The sequence below is a fragment of the Emydura macquarii genome, unplaced genomic scaffold, assembly GCF_026122565.2.
Source record: "Emydura macquarii macquarii isolate MOO-44397 ecotype Brisbane River unplaced genomic scaffold, CSIRO-AGI_Emac_v2 contig_450, whole genome shotgun sequence".
NCBI lineage: Eukaryota > Metazoa > Chordata > Testudines > Chelidae > Emydura > Emydura macquarii.
In genome coordinates this window covers 525404-549310 of record NW_027130587.1, presented here as the reverse complement: position 1 = coordinate 549310, position 23907 = coordinate 525404, and the positions used below count along the sequence as shown (strand labels likewise).

The following is a 23907-nucleotide window of genomic DNA, read 5'->3' as shown; positions in this document are numbered from 1 at the left end:
ATTGGAGATGAGTGTCTCAGGTATTAGCGATGATCTATGGCAAAGGTGAAGTGAGGTGCTCCCATGGGAATCGGCAGCTTCGGAATTTGGAGTTCAGTGAATTTCCACTTTTTTGCATGAGGATGCACGCCCCCAAGAACTTCCGCTCTACGTGACCACAGATTATTCAGTACAGAGTTACAACCTGACCTGTCAACCACACGCCTCATTTGGAACCAGAAGTACGCAATCAGGCAGCAGCAGAGACAACACCAAAAAAAGCAAATGCAGTACAGTACTGTGTTAAACATAAACTACTGAAAATTGAAGGGAAAGTTTAAAAAAAAGATTTGACAAGGTAAGGAAATTGTTCTGTGCTTGTTTCATTTAAATTAAGATGGTTAAAAGCATCATTTTTCTTCTGCATGGTAAAGTTTCAAAGCTGTATTAACTCAAGGTTCAGTTGTAAACTTTTGAAAGAACAACCATAAAGTTTTGTTCAGAGTTACGAGTGTTTCAGAGTTACAAACAACCTCCATTCCCAAGGTGTTCCTAACTCTGCGGTTCTACTGCAGTAGTAGTAGTGTGTGAGAGTGCTGCATGGAACGAAGAGCGGACAAGGGCCCAGTCCTGTTCCCATTGACTTTAACTGGTCGCATGAAGGACGTCTAAAGGAGACAGCATAGCAATTTCCTATTACATTCGCTCTTAAGTTAACCTTCAACTTACTGTAACCATGATCCCATTTCACCTTCTGTCCACCTGCTTCAATTGTTTTATGGACTATTATAATTACAGACCCAAAAATACATTCAAAGACTGTTACTTACCTTGCAAAGTCAAGTACTTGAAAGTTGGTTGCCTGAGCAACCTTAATTCTGTCCTCTTGTGGACACAACCTGCGCACTGAATGAGGCAGAGGTCCCATAGAAAAAATAATATGTGACCACGCAATTAAACACCCTATCATCAGACATCTGTACAAAGAAAACAAATGAAGGCTGCATGGGTAACTCTAATTTTGGCATTTCCTAACTTTCAAGTGCTAGACTTTGCAACCTAAATAATGTTCCTTCAGTTAATTTTTTCTTTGAATGTCATCTTCTAGTTGTTTTTAAAAGAAAAAAAGGAAAAACAAATGCTGTTGTGTCCAACTGTAGCAGCCCACTGCACACCAGTACTGGGATCTGAACCTGTAGTGCTGCCTGCTGGCAGTTGAGTTACAGGGCTATAACTGTTGCAGGGCACTCGCTATGATCAGTAGACGTTACCAGTGAGACACAGTACACCCAATTTGCAGATCAACAAGATTTAATGCGCAAGGATTTTTAGATATTTAGTTCAACACAAAGCCAAAAATGAACTACGACATATCCACACTCACTAGCCCCACTGAGCTCTGTGTTCCCTCCAGAGGCTGTATACAGGAACGGCTGTCTTCAGGAGCCCGTCCAGGTGATCAGGCCAGCAGCATCTCCTGTGGAATCAGGTGGCGATGAAGAGTGCTCCTTTGAGTGGTGGTTTTTTATACCTTACTTTTTATACAACCTCCATTCATTTATCTTAGGTGATGTTTTCATGTTCTTCACTTTCTCTATCCTTCATTGTTAGTTATAATTAATATTCATGTTCTCACCCTGATAAACGGGAGCAAAACAACATCTGGCAGTGAGAAAAGCGATGGGAAAACTCACCCCAGATGATGGGAAACGTAAAAGATGTAACTCCTCTCCTTGCTCATTTTTATCTCTGTGCAGCTGCAAACTAACAAACTATGTGCTGTGTTGTGCCAAACCCTCATCAGTTGTTATTTGCTGCAGTGTGCAGAAACTGAGGCACCACAAGGTTACTCAGCACTCTATCGGTCTCTGCCAAATGTAAAAAGCAGTCAGGCTGCTGAGGCTTTAGGCCTCAAACAGTGGTCAGGCAATCTCACCAGTGGGCAAGCAACTCAGGCCAGGCTAGGCCTCCAACAATAACCACCTCCTATGGTAACAGAGGGTGGTGGTTAGCCCATCAGGGAGAAGGATCGCTGAGTGTTGAAAGGGTGTGTGGGGGTGAAACCCAGCGTGGCTCACTTTCCCCCCCCCATAACACATGCAGTGCCTCAGGGGGGTTGGCCCACTTGAGCTGGGTGCTAGGTCTGGGGGATGGTCATGGGAAACCTGGTCCAGTTGTCTCTGTCTGTAAGTAACTACTCCTCCCTGAAGATGTAGCCAACACTGTGAAGATAGCACAGTCAGCAGGATTGCCTCTGTCCCCAACAAGCCCAAACTGCAGTTATCTGTTTGCTGCCTGCCTGCACAATCTGCATTTCCGTGCATTACAGTCCCTGAATACAGCAGTTTACGTTTTCAAAGCCCTGCACAAACATTAAGTAACGTCACAAACCCCTCATTCCTTGCAACCAGCAGAGGGTGGGATCAGATACAAAGGAGACACTCCTCCTTGGATTTCTCTGGTGGCTTCCCATCCCCTTCCTGGGAGAAAAGACAGCATAAGTCACATTACTGGGGCAACAAAATGGCTTTGTCATCTCTCCCATCCTGATACTTTAAAGCGAGGAGGTGAAGTAAAGGGATTAAAAGAAAGAATGTGGAAGGATGGGAGAGTTAAACAGAGAAAGGGGAAAGAAAAGTGAATCAAAGTGAAAACAAAAGCAAAGGAAAAGAGGCAGGAAGAAAGAAAAAGGAAAGAATTAGATGAGGGACTGAGGTTTTGAGCGGTACAGCAATTTATTTTTTATTGTGGATCACCCACACTAACACAGAGTGGGTCTGTATCCTCCAGTGGGTGGACCACATAGAACAGAGGTTCTCAAACGTATTTGATCATGCCCCTGTTCTTTGTGTCTGTAGTAGTTTATGCCCCTTCCCCCGCGCCGCCACACAAGTACATATACCCACTGATAAATAAAAATCAACATGCAACTCTCACTATTAAAAACAGTAAGGCATTGATTCAAACAGCCAACGATCCATTTTAATAAGAGCAAAAGCAAAACTGCGACTGTGGTTGATACTTACAATCAAATGTTCGTGCTGCGTCATAGCAAACGGATTAACGTACAGATGGCAATGACTTTATATATATATATATGTATGTATATGTATATGGCTTAACAGAAATCCGTCAAAATGCACAGCGCCATCTAGAGTCAAACGCACAGCACCATCCGAGGACCTGATATGTCTGGAGGAATCAGCATTGCTAGTTATTCATTGCTGTGGTGAAATGTGCACAGTAAATTTTTGTCCCCCAGAATACATTCTGCACCCCTCCTGCGGGGAGGGAGGATGACCCCCATCTGAGAACCTCTGACATAGATTAAGAGCCAGCTACAACCTATGAGCTAACAGAGCTGGAGCTTTCAGTGCAGCCGGAGAGGCTCATACTACATACCCAGGCTTGCTAGTGGTTTGTACCTAGACAGCCAGCCTATGCCGCCACAGCTTGGTTGCTATTGGTACCAGAGCTAGCTAGATTAAAACTAGCTCAGATATGTCTACACATGCCACAATCATACCTCCAATTGCAGTGCAGCCTTATCCCAAAAGAGGTCAAAGAAAGAAAGAAGCCAGGCTCACTATAGTGGAAACCAGCCACTTGTGCACTGCTCCCCTCCCATCAGGCAGGGGCACTGCAGGTGGCTCCATTTTTGTCTTGCTACCAGAGGAAGGAACGGGAGGCCCGTCACTAGCCAGCCCCTTTGCAATGAATGGTATCATGAAGCAGCAGAAGCTGCATCATACTTAAGGCTGTGTTACAGAGTTCAGTTTTAACAGGCACCTTCAGGCTTTATTCTGTAAAAATCACACTGAAACAGCAAACAGCCAAACACACATAATTTATAAACTCTGAGCACTATGGTCATGGAGGTTTGATGAAAAATAAATTAAAACAGAAAGAGTTCAAACCCAGTTTCACTGACTTACTGTAATATCTCACTTTTCTTTGTACCCCTTGTGCAACAAATCTGCAGCACCCTGAGACCTGGTCTTTGGCAACATTGGTGTTGTCAGGGCCAATTCCTGGAATATTGGTTACATCCTGGTAGAAGTGTTTGCTGTGGAGCAATTTATAACTTTGTAGTCATAAAGGAAGATATGTGCTGAATATGAATCAGGAATTCATTCTCACAGTCTCTGCCACTTACATTTCCATGCAAGTCACTAAGGTCAAAGATCTCAACACAAAGACAACGAAGGAAGGCTGCTGAACATCCTACACCTTCAGTTAGTAGAAAGCTTAGGGAATGTCAAAGCAGGCCCACAACCTTGGTTTCTACAATGAAGCCACACTTAACCACTGTGTCACACTGCCCTTTTAACCAGTATCATAGAAATGTAGGACTGGAAGGGACCTTGATAGATCATCTAGATGAGGTCCCCTATACTGTGGCAGGATTAAATATTATCTAGACCAGGGGTTCTCCAACTTTTTTTGCTGGGATCCTTTTGAAAATATTTCGGGTTGTGACGACCCCACCTCATGCCATGCCATCCTTACCAGCATGTATGCATGGACGGCCGACCACTGGGGTCATGACCCCCAGTTTGAGAACCCCTGATCTAGACCATCTCTGCCAGGTGTTTGTCTAATCTGTTCTTAAAAACTGCCAACGACAGAGATTCCACAACCTCCTATGCAAGTTGCTCCAGTGTCTAACTACCCTGACAGTGAGGGAGTTTTCCTAACGTCGAAGGTAAATCTCACTTGCTACAATTCACTTCTTGTCCTGTCCTCAGTGTTTAAGGAGAACAATGTAACACCCTCCTCTCCATAATAACCTTGTACCTATTTGAAGACGTTATCATGTCTCCCCTCACTCTTCTTCTAGGGTCAGTAACAGAATCCAAAATTCCTGGTCACTAATGCCCAGATCCTCAGCGGTATCTAAGCTCCGAACTTCCATTTGAGGATCTAGGCTCAATACTCTACTACTGACTAATAAACCATTGAGTAACTCACTGGGCAAATGCGTATCAAATCCTGCTCCAGTGGCGGGTCTACACTAACGCCTGGACTTTCTCCTGTAGCTCAAGCAGTGAGGGCCTGTACAAAGCACCTAAAATCAAGAGGTTCAGCCAGTGCCGCTGGTCTAGCTGGGGACGGGCTGGTTGCGATTCGCACAGTAAAGAGATGGCTCAGGCGGATCTGGTTCTTTGCAACGATGATAATCGGCACAGTACGAGATCAACCAGCAAAACACGCACCTGGTCATTTGTCACCGAGTTTGTTTCTGTTTTCCACTGGTCACTGTGTGTGTGTGTGTTTTGTGTTGGGTTGTGTTGTGTTGTGTTGTGCAGCGCCCCTTCCCCGCCCCCCGCAGGGAGGCTGAGCACCTGGCAGCTGACTGACGGCTTGACAGCAGCTGAGCGCTGGGGATGTCAGCGCCTCGCTCCGCTCTTCCAACAGCGCCGTGCCCCGGCAGGTGCCACGTCCCGGGGCTGGAAGGGGCAGAGCCGCTGCCTATGGCGGGGCCCGGCGGGGATCGCCCGGGGCGTGCGTCCGCGCGCGGAGCTGCACGAGCTGCCAGAGGGGATCGGGAAGTGAGCACAGGCCCAGGCCCAGGCCCAGGCCCAGACCCCCACCGCCAGGCGACAGACCCCGCGCAGCCGGGGACAGGCCCCGGGTCAGGCCCCACGTCCGGGGGGGGAGGGGCCGGAACAGAGACACCCGCACTCCCCTAGCGCGGCACCAAGGCGGCGCCCGCCGTTGCTAAGGCTAAGCGCGGGGTCGGTCGGTCGGTCACGCAGGGTCAGGCCCCGCCCCGGGCACGGGCCGTTCGTTCCCTCGCTCGCACGCGCCTCTTCCGAGCCCCGCCCACCCAGGAACGGAGCATAGCGCGCATGCGCGTGGCGCAGGGCCGGAAGTCCGCCCGGGCGGGCACAGGAAGTGAGCGGCCGGGCCGTTCTGTAATTCCCGTTGTGTATATCTATGGTCCGCGTCGCGGCCGCCTCGCTTCCGGGGGGGGGGGCGAACGAGCGAGCGATGGCGCTGGAGACGGTGCCTAAGGATCTGCGGCACCTGCGGGCCTGTCTGCTCTGCTCCCTGGTGAAGGTGCCGGCACGCGGGGGGGGGCCGAGGGGGGGGCGGCGGGGAGACGCGGGCGCACGGGCCTTACGCCGGGTCTCTCCCGCCCCGCAGACCATCGACCAGTTCGAGTACGACGGCTGCGACAACTGCGACGCCTACCTGCAGATGAAGGGCAACCGGGAGATGGTCTACGACTGCACCAGCTCCTCCTTCGACGGGTGAGCCGGGGCCGGGCGGGCCGGGGCCTGTTTCCACTAGCGGTGCCCCGGGCCCGGCCTGGCCGCCCCGAGGCGGAGGGTGGGGCCCCTCTGTGATCAAAGCCCCCGCGGCACGGCCGGACGGGGCCGGCTCCGCTGGCTCGGCCTGTGTGGTCCGGCCGCAGGGCTGCACCGGCGCCGTGTGGACGCTGGGGCTGGAGCCCAGGTTCTGGGAGCCCCGCGGCGGAGCTGAGCCCGAGCCTGGCCATCTGCGCTGCAGGTGTTAGCCCCGCAGCCTGGCAGCTGACCCGGACCGAGAGCCTGGCGCTGCGGGTTGTTCGTTGCGGTGCAGATGCTCCCAGGGTCCAGCGGAGCTGAGGGCTCTGGGCTGGGGGATCGGAGCCAGAGACGTTGGGCTGGGTCTGTAGTGAGCACGGCTGTCTCCCCTTGTTGCCTAGGGAAGGAGAAGAGCATTATCCGCTGGGGAGCCCCCGCGTGAGCAGGTGTCCTAGCTGAAGGAGATTACACAGACCAGGGATAACTTTAAGGATCTGAGAGGAGGACTGAGGCTGGGTTGGTCTCTAGTCATCTTAAGGATGCTCCCAAGGCTGAGCATAGTGAAGATAGGAGACTGTATAATGCAGATTCATAGGCTCCAAGGCCAGAAGGGACCATCTATCTGTCCTCCTGTATGACACAGGCCAGAGACCTTCTCCAAAATCATTCAGAGAGCAGGTCTTTTAGAAAAACATCTCATCTTGATTTAAAAAGTGTTAGTGATGGAGAATCCTTGATAAATTGTTCTAATCATAATGGTTAATTACGCTCATCGTTAATAATTTACACCTTATTTTCTGTTTGAATTTATCTAGCATCTCCTTCCATCCATTGGATTATGTTATACCTTTCTCTGCTAGATTGAAGAGCCCATTGTTAAATATTTGTTTCCCGTGTAGATACTTGTAGACTAATCAGGTCACACCTTAACCTTCTCTTTGTTTGGCTAAATAGATATAACTCTTGGAGTCTATCACTAGAAGGCAGGTTTTCTAATCCTTTAATCCTTCTTATGGCTCTTCCCTGAACCCTCTCCAATTTATCAACATCCTTCTTAAATTGTGTGCACCAGAACTGGGCACCATGTCCCAGTAGTGTTCACATCAGTGCCAAATACAGAGAGCTAAAATAACCTCTCTGCTCCTACTCAAGATTCCCCTGTTTATGCACCCCAGGATCGCATTTGCTCTTTTGGCTACAGTTTCACACTGGGAGCTCATATTCATTATCCAACCCCACCTCCCAAATCTTTTTCAGAGTCACTGCTTTTCAGGATGGAGTCCCCCATTGTGTAAATATGGCCTACATTATTTGTTCCTAGTTGTACACATTTTTATTTAATCGCAGTAAAACACACATTGTTTGCTTGTGCTCAGTTTCCAAGAGGTGCAGATTGCTCTGAAGCTGTGACCTGTTTGTTTCATTATTTACCATTCCCTCAATTTTTGTGTCATCTGTGAACTTTATCAGTGATGATTTCATGTTTTCTTCCATGTCATTGATAAAGATGTTAACCAGTGCAGGTCCAAGAATCTGTGGGACCTCCCTAGAAACACACCCACTCGATGATGATTCCCCATTTACAGTTACATTTTGAGACCTATTAGTTAGCCAGTTTGTAATCCACTTAATGTATGCCATATTAATATGCAGTTCCTCAGAATCTCATGCGGTATTGGAGGGTAGCAAATGTGTGCTCATGGTTAAAAAATACACTTGGCAGTATGGTAACACACCAGGTATTGGCTAACCAAGTAAGCACATTCCTGACCGGAGAGGAGGGTACAAGAACACCCAGAGGTTTCAAGTAACTATATGTAAACAAATTTTCAAGAGCTGGTCCAGGAACACACCAACCCCTCCTAAGATAAGGAGGAGATGACAGCATAATGGGAGGGAATGTTTTGTTTCAGCTAGCAGATACAATGTATAACGGTGGTAACTAACAAGATCTGGAGTGTGGTACAGAACTTGTTTGTACCAGTCTATAAAAGGAGAGATTATAGGAGGGGCCACTTTGTGTTGGCTGTGGGGATAGCATCCTGTTGTGCTGACTGAGCTTTTACCTTGTCACGGGCATACAGGTGTCAGTGTCCCTGCGACCCATTGGACCGGGTGCTAGTGCTGTCCTTTGCTGATGATTAACCTGGCTGAGCGCCTTAGCCACCAAACTGAGCCTGTGGTCTTACTTTATGAACATCATTGAGGTCTGCCAGATGATCACACTGTGCTTTCTGCTAGTGCAGCTAACCCCAGAGCGCCAAGAACAGCAACATCGGCAGCATTAACACCAGCAACGCACCGCAGCACTAACACCACCATGTGCTTGTGTAACCCACGCTTACCCAGTGTGGGTCTGTGTCCCCTCTCGTGGTTAGTTCATAGAGGAGGCCATCAGACCGGCTTCTTTAATTCAGTGATGAAGTCCCTTGCTCTTACGTGCAGAGTTCCCTCAGATGGCCAGACAGAGGGGGCTGTTACGTTTGGCCTTGCTGTCTGTAACACTAGACCACACTCTGCTCCCAGAGTCAGGGATAGAAATCCAGAGTCCTTATTCCCAGTCTTACGCACTTATTTGTGAGGCAGCAGTGGAACCCACTGGCAAACTCTTCTCTTTGGGCCAGTCCATAGAGAATAACTATTTCCCCACCTGTCCTTGTGGTTATTCCCTCCCTTTCCCCCGCCCGCCCAATTGCTCTTGTAGCTGAAGTGAAAGGTCTGTGCTGCTGTTCTGAAGGCTGTGGGTGCAAATCTTGTTGATCACCAGTGGGGTGGGGGAGATGTATGTGCCACTGGCTGGGCTGTACAGTAGAGAAGGATTTTGGATTAGGAAGGGAACCCAGGGCCTCTGGGATGGTTTGTTATTCAGCCTTTAAGCTAGGAAAGGAGGAGACTTTATCAGTCAACCAAAGGAAGAAATATGCTTGTTCTACAACCTGGGAGAAATACAGTTTATGATCTATTTTTATTTTGGCTGTAGTTAGCACTTGCCTGGAGGGCCAAGTTCACCAGCCAGATCCAGGTACAAAAAATGGCAAGCTGTGAGGGATGTCACCAATATTCATGGCGCCCCATCACCTTCAGTGATTGCACAGGTGCAACTAATTGCAAGAGGTGAAACCGATGGCATTTAGTGCATGAGGATGGGTAGAACTCACTTCGCTCTCTAGCTGTTTTGACTCAGCAGGACTAACAGGAATAAAAGCAGGAAAAACTTAACTTGTCACTGACTTAAGAGCTAGTGAAACACTCCTGCCTGTATTTTGAGTGTTTAAGTGGCTCAGCTATTAGATGATTTCCTTTTATTTCCTGTGAACTGGGCTGAGTACTAAGCTGGGACTTCTTAAATTTAGAAGACAGAAGATTTGCAAATTCAAAGGAAACATCTGCCTCTGCTGCTGTAGCAGGTGGATCTCAGCCCCTTCTGTCCTGCAGTGTTCTAAAGTTCCTCTTGTGGAGTTTAGAGCTGCGGGGGGCGGCGGCGCGTCTTAACCTTCCCGAAAGAGTAACTAGTCACTCTACTCAGTGGCGTATGATGTATCCACTTCCTATCAATCTTTAAAACCACCTCCAATATGACTCTTATATTTATAGGGCTGAGAGTCTCTTTCCTACCAAATCAAGAACCCCAGACTCTACTTTCCTCTGGCACTTAAGAAAGCCACAGGAGAAGGAAGTTCCTGATACTTCTGTCCCACCATTCATAACTGCATGGTGGCCGTGCTTCTCCACTGAAGAACTTCGAAGCTCTCTGAGAAGCGTAGAGTTCTTTTCCCAGCCATCTTGTAGACTGTAGAAAGTCTTAAGGCGAAGACAGCTCAGCCTAGGAGCTGCGCAGGACATCTCCTTTTCTACATCTTCGGGATGTCGGAGGGAGAGCTGGCTACCGCAGAAAACGGGTTCAGTTTTCTATGCCAACTTGAAGTTTCAGGGCTCCTTGTATCTTTTGGGTTTTTTAAAGGAAAAAAGATAATTCCAACAATTTGAAGCTTGTCTCTCTCTCCAACAGAAGTCGGTCCAGTAAACGATACTACCTCCGCCATCTTGTCTCTAATGTCCCGAGACCGACACAGCTACAACAACATTACATGATTCCTACCCCAAGCAGTTCTTGCTGGCAAGTCGTACGAGTTGTCAGGCATCTCCTCTGTGTCACTGAGTGCCTCTGGGCCCTGTTAAATAAGTGGCTTTTACACTGAGTGTATATCCACTTTGTGCCTGGAATTGCTCCACCTCCCCGAAGGTTCTCACAGGTGGGGTCATGCAGGATTCCATTCTCATTCCTCTTGTTTAATGTGCATATGCAGCTGGGTGAGATCAGAAAGGGGTCAGGCTGCTCATTTTTCTTCCTTTCTGAACCTGAAGTTCTGTTTTCCCGGAGCCCGGTGGAGTTCCTGGATAATAATGGGCTGAGTTCAGATCCAACTACACGAGTTGTAGGTGATGCTGGTAGGCAAGGGAAGCAGTTTCAAATGGCTGAAGGAACATATGCCTGCTCTCTCCATCAGTGGGGCGTTCCCACCCTTCATTTGGCTGCTGCTCCTCGATTGCCAGGCTGCAGAAGTAGTTCAGGTGACTCTTATTCTCCAGTTGACATTGAGCCTGTGATCTTCTCTTTCTGATGCGGCCTCGTCCCAATTATCCACGTCCCATCCGTCCTCTGATTGTGACTTCACCCACGATCTCACAGATTCAGCTGCCGCGGAATGCAGATGCTGGCCTCTGGAATGACGCGGGCTGATGGTGTCCATGCTTCACGGTGCACACGGGCTCCCAGTTCACTTCTGGATGCAATTCAAGACATAGTTTGTCCAGAAATTCTCTCTAGCCCTGAATGTCCTGGGAGTTGGCTATAGCTGAAATCTCTTCTCCCCTAGTCACCTTGTCAGAAAGCTCTTTGTGTCTGTCTGTGAAGTGGCACCCCAGAAAGCAGGCCTAGGGTGTTCGCTGTAGCTCTGCTCCGGTTCGCTAGAACCTATGTTTGATGACCTCTAGGTAGCAGTGTGAGCCATGTGTCTAGATCTGGAGTGGTCAAGACAGGCGTGTCTCAACCTGCACGAGCAGGTACATCCCACGGGCGGAGGGAGTCTCTCCTGCTTCCACACCTTCCTCTCCATCGGCTTTTGCCAGAGGAAGCTCTGGCATGGAGACACTATAGAAGAGGCCTTCATTTTTGCTGCTTGTCTCCATGACCCCACTGCTGGCAGGTGCTGGGGAATAGAGAACGCTGTGGAGGAGGGGTCTTGACTTGCTCTTCATCCTACCTCTGCTTGGTCTGTGTTGTGGGGCTTTGTGCACTAACCCTCCTCTCTTCTGCAGGATCATTGCCATGATGAGCCCGGAGGACAGCTGGGTCTCCAAGTGGCAGCGAGTCAGTGAGTCGCTCTCTCCTCTGATACGGATTTGGGCTTTAGCTTATTTTCTTCTGACAAATGTTCAAGTAGCAGAAATAACTTTCCTCACCACCCCGCAGGCCAGGGAGGTTGGATGAGTTCCGGGTGGGGCTGTGTAGTTGAGCAGGTGTCTAAAGACCCAGTGACTTACCCTCCATGGGAAAACTGCTTTCTCACTCCCTTCTAGCGTCTTCCTCCCTTGTTACCATTGAATTGCAGGGGAGGTGGGGGGAATTCAACACCCCAAATTACCAAGGAGTGAGTTCTCGTGCCTGGATGGTGATGTGCAGAATAAGCCAGTGTGTGTGTGTCTCTCTCTCTCTCGCAGGTAATTTCAAGCCTGGTGTGTATGCAGTGTCTGTAACTGGTCGTCTGCCCCAAGGTAATCTGGCTGTCCTTTCTCCTGATTTTTAAAAGGGTGGTGGGATGGTGTCTCCCTATGTAGGGAGACTCCCTTGAATGCACACATGGAGGAGGGGGGATGGTTTTGGGGTTTTTGCATTGGACTTAGAGATCGGGATTCTGTTCCCAGCTCTGCCACGTACTCTCTGTGTGAGCGCAGCAAGTTTTGCGCCTCTCTGACCGATTTCATTCTGAGATTACATGTTTGCTTACTAAAAGTAAGTGCATAGATGTAATACACCTAGGTTCTTGTCAGGCATTTGATTTAGTGCTACACGCCATTCTGATTTCTTTTTTAAAGAAGAGAACTGCACAATATCCAAGCACGTGTCCAGTGGGTCTCAAACCTTTTGTATTGGTGACCCCTTTCGCACAGCAAGCCTCTGAGTGTGGGCCTCTGCGGGCTCCCCACTTCCCCTTCGCCCCTAACCCCTGCACTCCCCCTCCTGTGCTTACCTGGGGAAACTGACCTGCATGCATGGAGCAGCTGGTTTGCTGCTTGCTCCCATCTCAAAAGCTGCTCCTCTGCACACCCCTAGGGGGCTGTGAGTTGGGGGAGCGAGGAGCAATGTCCGGGCTCCCTGCATTCAGGTCACTTTCCCCACCTGGGCTGCGTAAGGGGAGGGCAGAGAGCAGCAGCTCCTGACACTCGCCTCACTTCACAGCCCTGTACAGCCCAGGTGGGGAAGTGACCTGGCTGCTGGGTGCCCTGGCGTTGCTCCTCACTGCCTCCCTCACACCTCCCTGGGTGGTGCGAAGGAACATTGAGGGGGGTGAGCAGAATCTGTGTGTGCTCGCCCACCTCCCTCCCCTCCATGTTCCTCCACCAGGAGGAAGCAGGGAGCTCAGAGCCCTGCGCCTGGCTGGGGTCGGGGCTCACAGCTCGTGACCCCCACATAACCACGTCGCAACCCCCGTTTGAGAACCAAGGTGTGAAGCTGAGTGTCAGTTAGCCAGTTTGTCATCTCAGAAAGTAGTCGTCAGTGGGGTGTTACTAGCGGGGTTCCCCAGAGATCAGTGCTAGGCCCAGCACTATTCAACATTTCCATCAGTGAGCTGGATGTGAACGTAAAATCACGGCTGATCAGATTTGCGGGGGAGACAAAGGAAGCCTGGTAAATGGTGAAGACAGGGCAGGCAGTGCTGTGGCTGTGTCGGTCCCAGAATATCAGAGACGCAAGGTGGGGGAGGCGATCTTTTATTGGACCAACTTCAGTTGGTGAGAGAGACCCGCTTTCAAGCTGCACAGAGCTCTGTGGTCTTGACAGCTTGTCCGTCCGTCCATCTCCCCCCTGGTCCAGTGGAAGACAGGGCAGTCCTACAGAGAGACCTACCCTCATGGTAAATTGGGGCCATTCAAACAAAGTGCATCTTGCTGTATTAAAATGCAAAGGCTGCATGCTATCTGGGCACATTATCAATCACTGCAGAGGGGATCGTAGTGATTGTCCACGAAGGAACGCAACCAAGCAGCAACAGCCAGAGAACGGGGATTAAAATTGACTAAACAAAGGACCATACTAATAGGAACCTTGACAATCCAGGAGCAGGCTAAGCTAGCCATTAACGGTGTAGACACTGCACAAGTGGACTGCTTCTGCTACATGGGTTCCCTCCGAACACACTGCCAGGAGAATGTGTGCATGCCTGAACGAAAAGTTTAGAGTGTTAAATCCGTGTCTGTTCCAGCTAACACCAGGCTATACACAGTGCTCATTGTATCACCTTCACTTTCTGGTTGTGATACATGGGTACTGACAAAGCATCTGTAGCAAAAGCGCCAAACATTTGAAATGAGCCATATTCTAGCTGTGACGAGACTAGATAGACCAAGAAATGACATCCATGGCAGACTGAAAGTGCAGTGCGGAACTACAACCGTTAAAAGTCAGCTGCAGTAGTTTGGCCATGTTGCTAGTGTAAACCCATGGCAACTGCCTACAATGCTTCTCTGTGGAAGAGTGCCTGGAGAGAGAAGCTGTGGACATCCAAGGAGGAGACGTGGTAACACTGTAGGTAGAGCCATCCAGGCAACAGACTCAGATGGCAGCTCAGAGCTGACATGGTTGGAATCTGCTCATAACCTCGGCCCTACCCAGTGCTGGCGTTTGGAAAGAAGGAGATGATGAAATGCGATATAACATATCTAGGAAGAAGCAGTCCAGCCTGTACCTACAGAATGGGAGACTGTATCCTGGAGAGCAGTGATCCTTTAAAGGATTTAAGGGTCAAAGTGGACAAGCAAATCATCCTGCGTTCCCAGTGTGATGCCGTGGCAGACAGGGCTAATATCCGCGATCCATAAACAGGAGTAGTGTGCAGGAAGATGATGGGTAGCTCTGTACCCAGCACTGATGAGATCCATGCCGGAAGACTGCGTACAGTTGTTGAATCAGCACTTTTAGAAAGACATTGGAAACATTGGAGAGGGTGCAGAGAAATCTGTAGAAATGATTTGAGGGCTTGAGACAATTCCTCACAGTAAGAGACTTCAAGGGCTCCATCTGTTTGGCTGATCCAAAAGAAGATTCAGGGGGAATTGATGACATGGGGAGAAAAGGACTCTTTAGTCTAGTGCGGAAAGGCATAGCGAGAACCAGTGGCAGGAATCTGAAGCCAGACCAATGCAAAGGAGAAATAGACACGAATATTTAACAGTGATGGCGATTAACCAGTGCAACAAACTGCCCACGTGAGTGGTGAATTCTCTGTCTCAGATGAAGCCTGGGTCCCTTTCTGTCGGATACTCTAGTCCAAGACAAGCTATTGTGCTCAGTACAGGGATGACGGGGGCCATGGAATGGTCTGTGTTATACGGGGAGTCAGACTAGATGTTCTAATGGTCCCTTCTGGCCTTACAACACTACGAATCAGCTGCCCATCCCTCGAGTGGGGCTAATACGTCCCCACCTCACAACCAGTCTGTGAACAGTCATTCATGTCAATGAGGCTTTGGGTATTCTGGGGAATGGGAGGACAGGGTAAGGACCGAGGTCCATTGTTGAGGGGTGGGGTGAGTATGCACATGGCCACCAGGTTTCCCAAGGGCTCCCTTTGTCCCCCCTCAATGACACTGAGAAGTTGGTGTTTGTCTCCTTGTTGCAGGGATTGTGCGGGAGCTGAAGAGCCGAGGTGTGGCCTACAAATCCCGAGACACAGCCATCAAAACCTAAGACGTCACTGAACCACCTGCCAGCGTTTCCAGCGCCTCGCTGTGTTCCTTTTCTGCAGGGACAGGGGCACAGTGACTGCTCTAGGAGGCAGCTCTGCTGCCTTTCAGTCCTGGGAGGAGGGGAGCAGGAACTTCTGATTTGATGGTGGCAAGACTGGGGGTGCCTGGAGCCGGCTCAGCATTATGTGGATTCCTCTGGTGCCCCGCCCTTCACCCACTCTCTGAGCCCAGGGCAGAGGGAGGGGGAAGCAGTGGGCTGGCAGGAACACAGCTGCCTCCGATGGAGCATTGCACAACCCTCCCCTGGGTGAGTTTCTCCGCAGCAGCAGGTCACCCAGAGGTTGGGAGGGAGGGGCCATGGGCAGGGGATTGCGATTGGTGTAAATATTACCAATAAAAACGTGGTGACAGTTCTCTTCTCTTCAGCACCTGTTCCCTCAACCCCAGGCAGACGCACCGTGGGAATGGGCCTGCTTCTCCGCTGCCCTGTGCCTGCGGGAATTGTAGGTGGGGCTTGGACTGTGTAACTGCCAGGCCTTGGCAGCCGGGGCCAGCTGGGCCTCCTTTCCGCACAGCCGAGCAGCACCTAGTGGCTGAAGCTCTGGCGGCAGGTGCTGGATGGAGTGGGGCCGAGGGAGCCAGGGTGGAGGAGGGTGGTACCGGACCCCGGAGCGTGCAGTGGCTGCTCACGGTCCCAGCCAGGCTTTCCCTGTGGAGCTAGGTGCTCTGCAAGCCACGCTGGAGCGGAGGAGTTTGTGGCATGCAGAGCCAGGAGCCCCTCGGGTGGGCTCTGTGGAGGGTAGCAGGGACCAGAGTGGGGGGGTGGCAGCACTTGGATACAGTGACGTGGAGAGTTGAGGGGTGTACACGCCACAGAGCCATTGCAAAACTCCCTCCCCCACTCCATGCAGCTGGGACTCCAGGTCCCCCGTGCTCTCACCGGTGCCCTGCCCTCCAGGCATGTTGGGCTCAGAGGAAACCCCTCCCCCACTTCCCCTATTTTGTCTCCTGTGAAAATGCTGCTTGTGTGACTTCTGTATTTGCATCGGACTCGTCTCCATTCCCTGCTTGTCCAGCAAGAGCTGCTGCCCGGGGGGATGGGCTGGGCAGGGCAGGGCTCTGGCTCCAAAACGTTAGCCTTCCAAAGCACTTCTGCAACTCCTAACAATTAGCCCCGTGAATCCTATTTTCTTTCCCTCTGGAATTACAGGTGCAAGCAGTGTCCATTACAATGCCCTCTGCTTGCTTCCTGTCTGTTGAGCCTGGAAAACTGGCTTGACCTGAAAGTTGCTGCATTTAAACTGAGGAGACTGTTTTTGCAAGTGTGAAGAAAAATACCAGGCTGAGGATGAGATTTTTCCCAAGTGATTTAGGGCTACGTGGCCTGGGACCTCAGGGGGACTCAGGGCCAAGTCATTAAGGGAGTGAGCTAATTGCTCAGAGACACTTCACATTTCCCTGCTTTGAATTCACTGCTTGGCGTTCGTCCCTGCACTTCAGTGACGGTTTCTTACTCTCCCTTCAGGCTTCCTCTAACTTGAAACTCCTTGAAAACTAGCATGATGGCTTCATTTGAAGAGAGGTTATTAATAGTATCGCTGGAGGGGTAGGGCCTCATGAAAATCAGGGGTAGCAGGAGGGGAGATCTCTGGCTGCAGTGTGGGATGGTAGCGAAGGGGGGAGATTTACGCACACCTACCTGTGTGGAGGCATGTTGCCCTCTACTGGCTGCTTGCAGCTCAGGAAGAACTTGGGTGTGTGGCTGGTAGATCTTTTCGCTCCAGAGGCCTGTGCTTTTGGAGGACCAAGGTTCCAATCTCAACCTTTGCCTAATGAAGGCGGTGTTCACCTTTCAGGTCTAAATCTCGTAACTCCATGAGTATCTATCCATGTGCTTTCTGAGATTGTCACCTTGGCTTGTGTCTCTTCCTGCCAATGAAATTAAAAGCTCTCTTCTGACATGCCCACTGTCAGCCGTTGCTGGGTCTCTACCCAGTGATTTCACCTCCCATCACAAAACTTGGATGAAACTTGGGTTCTGAGTTGTGAGACGCATCCTTACGCTGTGGGGAGTAAATCAGCTTCTAACTGCGTCTCCCAAGCCATCTCCCGCAGGAAAATGAAACCAGTTGAGCCCCCTTCCGCTCTAATCTGTGGTGTTAAAAGTCTCTTCATTTTAATTTTTGCATCCGGCTCCAGGGTGAGTCTGGTATGCCACACGCTGGGAGGTGCTGGACTAACTGATGGGGATAAGGAAGAACCTCCCAGGGGCCAGATTCTCCTGAAACAACCTACTGTGGGGTTCTTGCATCTCTCTCGAGTGCTGGTACTCAAACCATGGCCCAATCAGCACATAGCTGTGGCCCATTTGACATCTTCAGGATCATAGAGCTAGAAGAGAGATTGTGTGGCTGTGGCCAGCGTAACAGAGCTGCACGTGTGGCCCACAGTGTTAAATAGGTTGAGAACCACTGCTCTGGAGCATCTGGTTGTGGCCATTGTTGCTGTCAGGATGCCAGACCTTGGGTCTGATCCAGCTGGGCAATTCCTGCACAAGAGACAGTTCTCAAGGAAGAGTAGCAATGGTAAGACATTCAGTTTAATTGCAGAAGTGGCCAGGGAGAATATGTTGCGTCAGTGACTGCTGGGCCGAGCTGCTTTATAGGAGTGGGGTTTGCTCCTGGGACAGCTGGCCCTGGGTAAACCTTGGCCCTGGGCAGGGGGTTTTGGGGAGAGGTGGTGATGCTTTCAGGCCAGCCTAGATAAATGGGGTGAGTTAGATAACGCCAAATCCAAGTGTGGGTTAGTTTGGGGGGAGGGTGGCTGGGGCGTGTCAGGATAGCCAGGAGCAAGAGTGTCTGGGTGGGGCTGGGGTTACCAGCACTGGTATCGTCTTGGGGGCGCTTGTGCTAGAGCAGGCTGAGCTGGCTTGTCGAGGGCTCGAGTCCCCAGCATGCGGGGGGCTGGGGAGAGGGTTTGGGCTTTACCAGAGTGGGTGTGGCTGGGGGGAGGGTGCTGGGCGAGTTGGCTGGAGGGGGAGGTGACTCTGTGCTTGGGGCTAGGGGCTGTTCCCATGTTGCTTTGGTCCCCCCAGCCCTGCTGGCCAAGGCCTCGCTGCTGACCCTGCGTAGCTCCACAGGGGGGCAGCACAGCCTCGTGGACCCTGCTGCGCTCCAGCCGAGGGAAGGGCTCGGGGCAGGGCAGACTCCTGGGCTCAGCCTCTGCACCAGTTACACCCACGTTCTGCCAGCTTTCTGGCTCTGCGCTGGCGGCTCTGTCTGCACCCAGCCTCCCTGCCGGGTTACCTGGCTGGGAGACTGACTCCTTCCCGGGGGCACGGCAGCTGGCCCGCACTGTCCTGCCCTGGGAGAGAGGGTTTCTGGCTGCCTGGAGTATGGCCAGGGTGGGGGCACCTTCCCAGCCTGTCTGTCCTGCTGCTGGGACCCTGTCCTGCTGCTGGGTTTGCGCGTGGGCCGGCTGTGCTGGGCAGAGGGGCTCGCTGGTGTGCGCAGGGTGGGAAGGGCGAGGGAGGGGCTCTGCTGGCAAGTGGAGGAGAGCAGGGAGGGCCTTTTCTCCATGGCCGGGCTGAGCCCAGCAGGATTTGCACAGCGCACAGGAGTGGGGAGCTTCATCTCCCACTTTTCTGCCGCTGCGCCGCGCTGCGCTAGTGCTGCCCGCTCCCCTGGCGCCTTTAAGGAGACTGAACTGCTTTGCACACCCAGCAGGGGAATCGCTCCCACCAGTGAAATGCAGCCACCTCTGGCAGGTGTTCCACAGCACAGCACAGCACTGGAGCATGTCGGGACAGGGAGACGGAGCCTGTATCGTGGGGAGCCTGCATGGGCATGGAGGAAAGTGACGTGTTGGAGTCTGGCGTAGAGGCTGAGGGAAATGACTTGAGGACAGGGGATCTTACGGCGGCTTGGACCTTGCTTTTACTGTCTGGTGCAGATCGTGGGCTTCCAACGGGCCAGTGCCCTCCGTTGCTGTGCTGGGCATCAGGTGGAGTGACCCAGTGGGGCATCCACCAGCCGGCTCACCCCCCGCCTGCGGCACAGCACCCTAGCCCAGGCTGGAGCGGATGGGTCGTACTGGCCGCTTAGCGCATCTCTCACCTCGGGGCTCGTGCTCAGGAAGCGGGGAACCATGCACAGCTACGCACGTGGCCACCCAACGGCAAAGCCCGAGATGAAGAGTCTCTTCCTAGCAGGCCTTCCCCACACCTGCTCGTAAGGGCAGGGGAATTATCTCCTGCTTGGGGTTAGCGATGTGCCCGGAGCTGCGCTGCAGAGGGAATGAGGACAGGAGTGGGTGGAGGTTTCCCGTTACCCAGGCGCTGGGAAGAGCCATGCTACAAGGGACAGGGGGCCCCAGGGGGCTGGGGGGACTCCACAGCATGCAGGCCGCGTCCAGAAGCTCCTGCTCAGCTCTTGCATCGAGCGGGGCCGGGTTATTCCAGCCAAGTCCGGGGCTGGGTCCGTGTCTGAACTGGCCCCACGCAGCCCGGCTGCTGTGTGGGTCGCTCCCACTGGCCGGGCCTGTCTCTGTTGGCGTGTGAGTGCTGACCCGGAGACGGGGCTGGGGCCGGCTGCAGCTGGGCCGTGCTAGCGAGAGGCAGGCAGGAAGTGGGAGTGAGTCGATTTCGCCGCACAGGTTTCAAGAACCGATACCCAGCCCTGCCTCGGCGCGTGAAAAGTGAGTTTCCAAAACTACAAAGCGCAGAACGTTGCTTCCGAAAGGTGCAGCTGCAGAACGTTGCTTCCGAAAGCCGCTTGGCTGGGCTGGGCGGTCCCCAGGGCACCTACCACCTGCCCTGCCATAGCGCAAGGGGCCTCCTCTCACCCACTTTCACACACAGCCTCTGCCTTATTTGGCCGCCCCCGTACACGTGCTCCTCGTGTGTCCCAGCTCATCGCAGCGCCCGGGCGACAGCTGCGTGCGTGGCTGAGACGGGCTGGGGCTGCCCCGCTGGCCTGTGCAACGCCCTCTCTGGCTGGGTGGGAGCTGGGGGCGTGTGGGGCTTTAATTGGAAGGGACTGCGCTGGACAGGAGGCAGCGCTGAGCATGGCCTCGTGCGCTCCACGCTCTGAAATGTCCCCCTCGCTGTGTCCCTTTCCCGGCTGTGAGATGCCTGCAGCGTTAGCTGTGTGCTCGCGTCCCGCCGGCGTAACCAGTCAGCACAGCTCTCCGCTCCCGCTTTGCTCTCCTGTCCATCCTGGTTTGCTTCGCCTCTCACCGCCCAGCTCACATATGCAAACGTCCCCACTGCAGTAACTCCTCCGCCAGCCGTGTGTTCCCGAGGGGAGACCTTTCCCCTGGCCTGGCTGAGCAGGCAGCTGCAGCTTCTTCGCATGCGCTGTGTGGTGCTAGCACCTGCAGCCCCAGTCAGGAATCAGGGCCCTATTGTGCTGGGTGCTGTACGCGCAGGTACCAAAACCAGCAGGAATTTACAGTCTAGTAGATGACAACAGGTGGGTAAAACAAATGCGGGGGCTCGGATTAACCTTGGAAACAGCTGGTCCAGCATTGCCGCTGCCTGGCCACGGCTGAGAGCTGCTCGGCATGGCGGCAGGGTACGTTTCGGGGACGTGTTAGATAGGAATGGGAAACGTTCCCCATGCATAAAGGGCAGAATGGGGGAAAGCACAAGGGGCATGCTGAGGAATTGCCTCCTGGGCGATGAACGCTGGCCTGGCCGGCAGAGAGGCGGTGATGTGTCCGAGCTGCCAGGATGGGCACTGGCTGTAAAGTAGCTTATGTTTAATGTGGTGGGGCAGCGGGGCCAGGGGTGAGATGCAAAGAAGCTGATCTCAGCAGCAGTGTTCGACTGGGCACGGCAGGGAACGGATTTTGCACTTGGTGAGGCCCAGAGGAGGCAGTTGCAGTCATTGAGACGTGAGATGACAAAGGCCCGACAATGCTCTGGGTGGGGGCAGATGAGAAAGGCCGGGCCTGTGAACGTGTCGGAAGGAGCTGCAACGTTTCGACAGCACCTGCATGTGCTGAGCCGATGGTGAGGCCCAGGCTGTGCCTATGAGCCCCAGGGCAGCGGGAGGGACCCACCAAGGTAACACCGGGAGCTGGGTGTGGGGAAAAGTGCGGAGCTGGCCAGGCAGTGCAGGTTGCTGGCTGGCCGTGCAGGAGGCATGACATGGGGGCGGGGAGGGTTTAATTTGGCTGGCCGGGGGCAGGTGCTGAGCACAGAGGTGGATCTGTGAGTGGAGCTGGGCGAATCAAGGACTTCTCAGGTCAGCCGGCAAACTGAAACCACTCGGCCTCGTTCTGAAACTGTTCGGTGACACATTGGGAAAGGCCATTTCAGGCAGCAAACCACACGTGCCGTGTTTGCCCCGGGGCACTTGCCTGGGACGTGGGCGGCCCAGGGACTTGAACTCACTTTTCCTCTCTCTTAACCACCAGGGTGGAGGCGGAGGGTGGCTCTCAGACATCTGCTGAAACTCTGCCGCTCTGTACAAACATTTACCCCTCCAGCGGGCGGAAGGAGCGAGAAGGGCTGCATAGCTGGTGACTAAGGCTCTCACCGGGGAGGTAGGAGCAGGGGAGTCGAATCGTCTCCCTGCCTGAATCGGAGGGGGGATTTGGCGCCAGGTGTGGGCCTCAAGCCCCAGCCACCCAGTTCTGCTCCCTCTCGCTGGCTCCACGGATCGTTCCGTAGTTATGCAAAGCGGAACAGCTTCACAGGAGGCTGCTGGTTCGGCTGCTCACCGGGGCGGGGGAGACCTGGGGCCAAGCCCCTGCCCCAGCCTGAGGATTCAAACCTGCGCCTCACACATCCTCCCCACTGAGCTCAGCGTTAGAAATGACTGGACCCCTCTGCTGGCCCGGAAACACGCTTCCTAGGCTGCCGCTGTCACCACGTTTACCATTGCCCGAAACTGCAGCTTTTAACAATTTCGACTCAGAGACTCGTAGACGTAAAGGCCAGAAGGGCCTGTTATGATCAGCTCGGCTGACCTCCTGCACAACGCAGGCCACAGACCCTCACCCGCCCACTCCTGAGAGTTACTGGCTGAGTTACTGACAGCCTCAAATCCCGGTTTAAAGCTGTCAAGTTGCAGAAATCCCACCATTTAATCTAGTTTAAACCTGCGTGACCCATGCCCTGGGCTGCAGAGGAAGGTGAATAATCCCCAGGGTCTCTGCCGATCTGGCCCAGGGGAAAATTCCTTCCCGCCCCTGCCAATCTGGTGATCAGTTAGACCCTGAGCATGTGGGCAAGACCCACAAGCCAGACAGCTGGGAAGGAATTTGCTGGAGTAACCCAGAGCCCGCCCCAGCTAGTGTCCCGTCGCCAGCTCTGGAGGGATTTGCTGCTGGCAGTCGCAGCTGGGCCACGTGCCATGGTGGGCAGTCCCATCACACCAGCCCCTCCATAAACTGGGCAAGCTCAGGCCTGACGCCAGCTAGGGTTTTCGCCCACACTGCTCCCCTTGGAAGGCTGGTCCAGAACGTCACGCCTCTGATGGTTAGAAACTGTCACGCTAAACTGATTGATGGCCAGTTTATACCCATTTGTTCTTGTGGCCACATTGGCGCTTAATTTAAATTTCACCCAGCTCCCCCCATGTGGCATCAGCAATGCTAGCTGAAGGCTTGCTTTCGAGTAAGATCACCCAGCTATCGGTTGTAGGGGGAGCATGGTGGGTCCCCTGCCAAACAGGGGTGAGGCGGACCCAGTGAAAGAGATGCTGAGCTGAGAACCTGGGCTCTTTTTCAGAGGTAAACGCAGACACAAAACCGAAATGTTTCTGCTTTGCCAGCAGCACCATCCTCCACCTTGCACGTCCTGGCTATGCTTCTGAGCCCAAACTTCCAGAATAGGCCATTGATTCTGGGGGGCCTTTGCTTTTGGGGGCTGACGCTGGGACACCATTAAATGGGCCTGATTGTCACAGATGCTAAGTACTCACAACTCATCACAGCCAATGTGAGCTCGGCACTGGCCAAATATGAAGTGAAGGTGGCTCAGGTAGGCCTTGGTGGCTGAGAAGCGCAGAGGGAGCGAAGGGGTGCTGCACCTCTTATTTGCAGCCGTCCCTACCAATCCTCGCCCCACGGTCTGCTGTGATAGCTTCACAATAGTGGAGCCCTGGGTCCACCAGCGGCCGGCCTGCCCAGGGAAGTGGCAGCAATTACCATGAACAGGCGCAGTTCTCCCCGGGGCCCCGAGGGGGCGCATTCCCTGGAAACACGCACGCTAGAGCGGTGGGTTTCAACCTTTTTTTCGTTTGTGCACCACTGAACAGTGTTGACTGGAGGTGTGCACACAGTCTGCAGACCCCCCCCCGGGGGCCACGGCCCACAGGCTGCAAACCAGGGTCCTAAAGGAATCCCTCGCACCACATGAGTGCCCCAACCCTCCTACGGCCTTCCAACAGCCCCCACCCCGGCGGGGTCACGGGCGCCCCTTTCCCAGCCCGTGGCAAGGCTGGGACCAGTCCTGTGCGTTCTCATTAGCAGCAACCAGAGCCCCTCCCTTCCCCCAGGCTCAGTGGGGCTGCGCGTCCCTCCCGCCTCGGCTTGCTGTGCGTGTTGCTGGGGGGGGTCGTGCCCCAGGCTAGGCCAACGTGGGAACCATGAGCGCTGCTGAAGCCGCGTGGGGGAAACCTGCAGCCCCAAATACCCCAGACAGAGCCGCTCGCTCCAG

The 23907-nt window shown here is 53.1% G+C and overlaps 1 protein-coding gene and 1 long non-coding RNA gene across 2 annotated transcripts; one reads left to right on the top strand and one right to left on the bottom strand.

Moving 5' to 3' along the window:
* Window positions 1-1167: 1167 nt before the first annotated feature.
* Window positions 1168-3132, bottom strand: LOC137146403 (uncharacterized). The gene is made up of 3 exons (XR_010917922.1): window positions 3006-3132; window positions 2371-2459; window positions 1168-1456 (listed from the first exon to the last, which is right to left on the bottom strand). It is a non-coding gene; the product is annotated as an uncharacterized lncRNA (long non-coding RNA).
* Window positions 3133-5881: 2749 nt separating this feature from the next.
* On the top strand, window positions 5882-16300 carry SUPT4H1 (SPT4 homolog, DSIF elongation factor subunit). The gene is made up of 5 exons (XM_067537721.1): window positions 5882-6042; window positions 6130-6236; window positions 11592-11647; window positions 11994-12047; window positions 15173-16300. The coding sequence occupies exons 1-5, from the start codon at window positions 5920-5922 to the stop codon at window positions 15238-15240; spliced, it is 408 nt and encodes a 135-aa protein (XP_067393822.1). The 5' UTR covers window positions 5882-5919; the 3' UTR covers window positions 15241-16300.
* Window positions 16301-23907: the final 7607 nt, after the last annotated feature.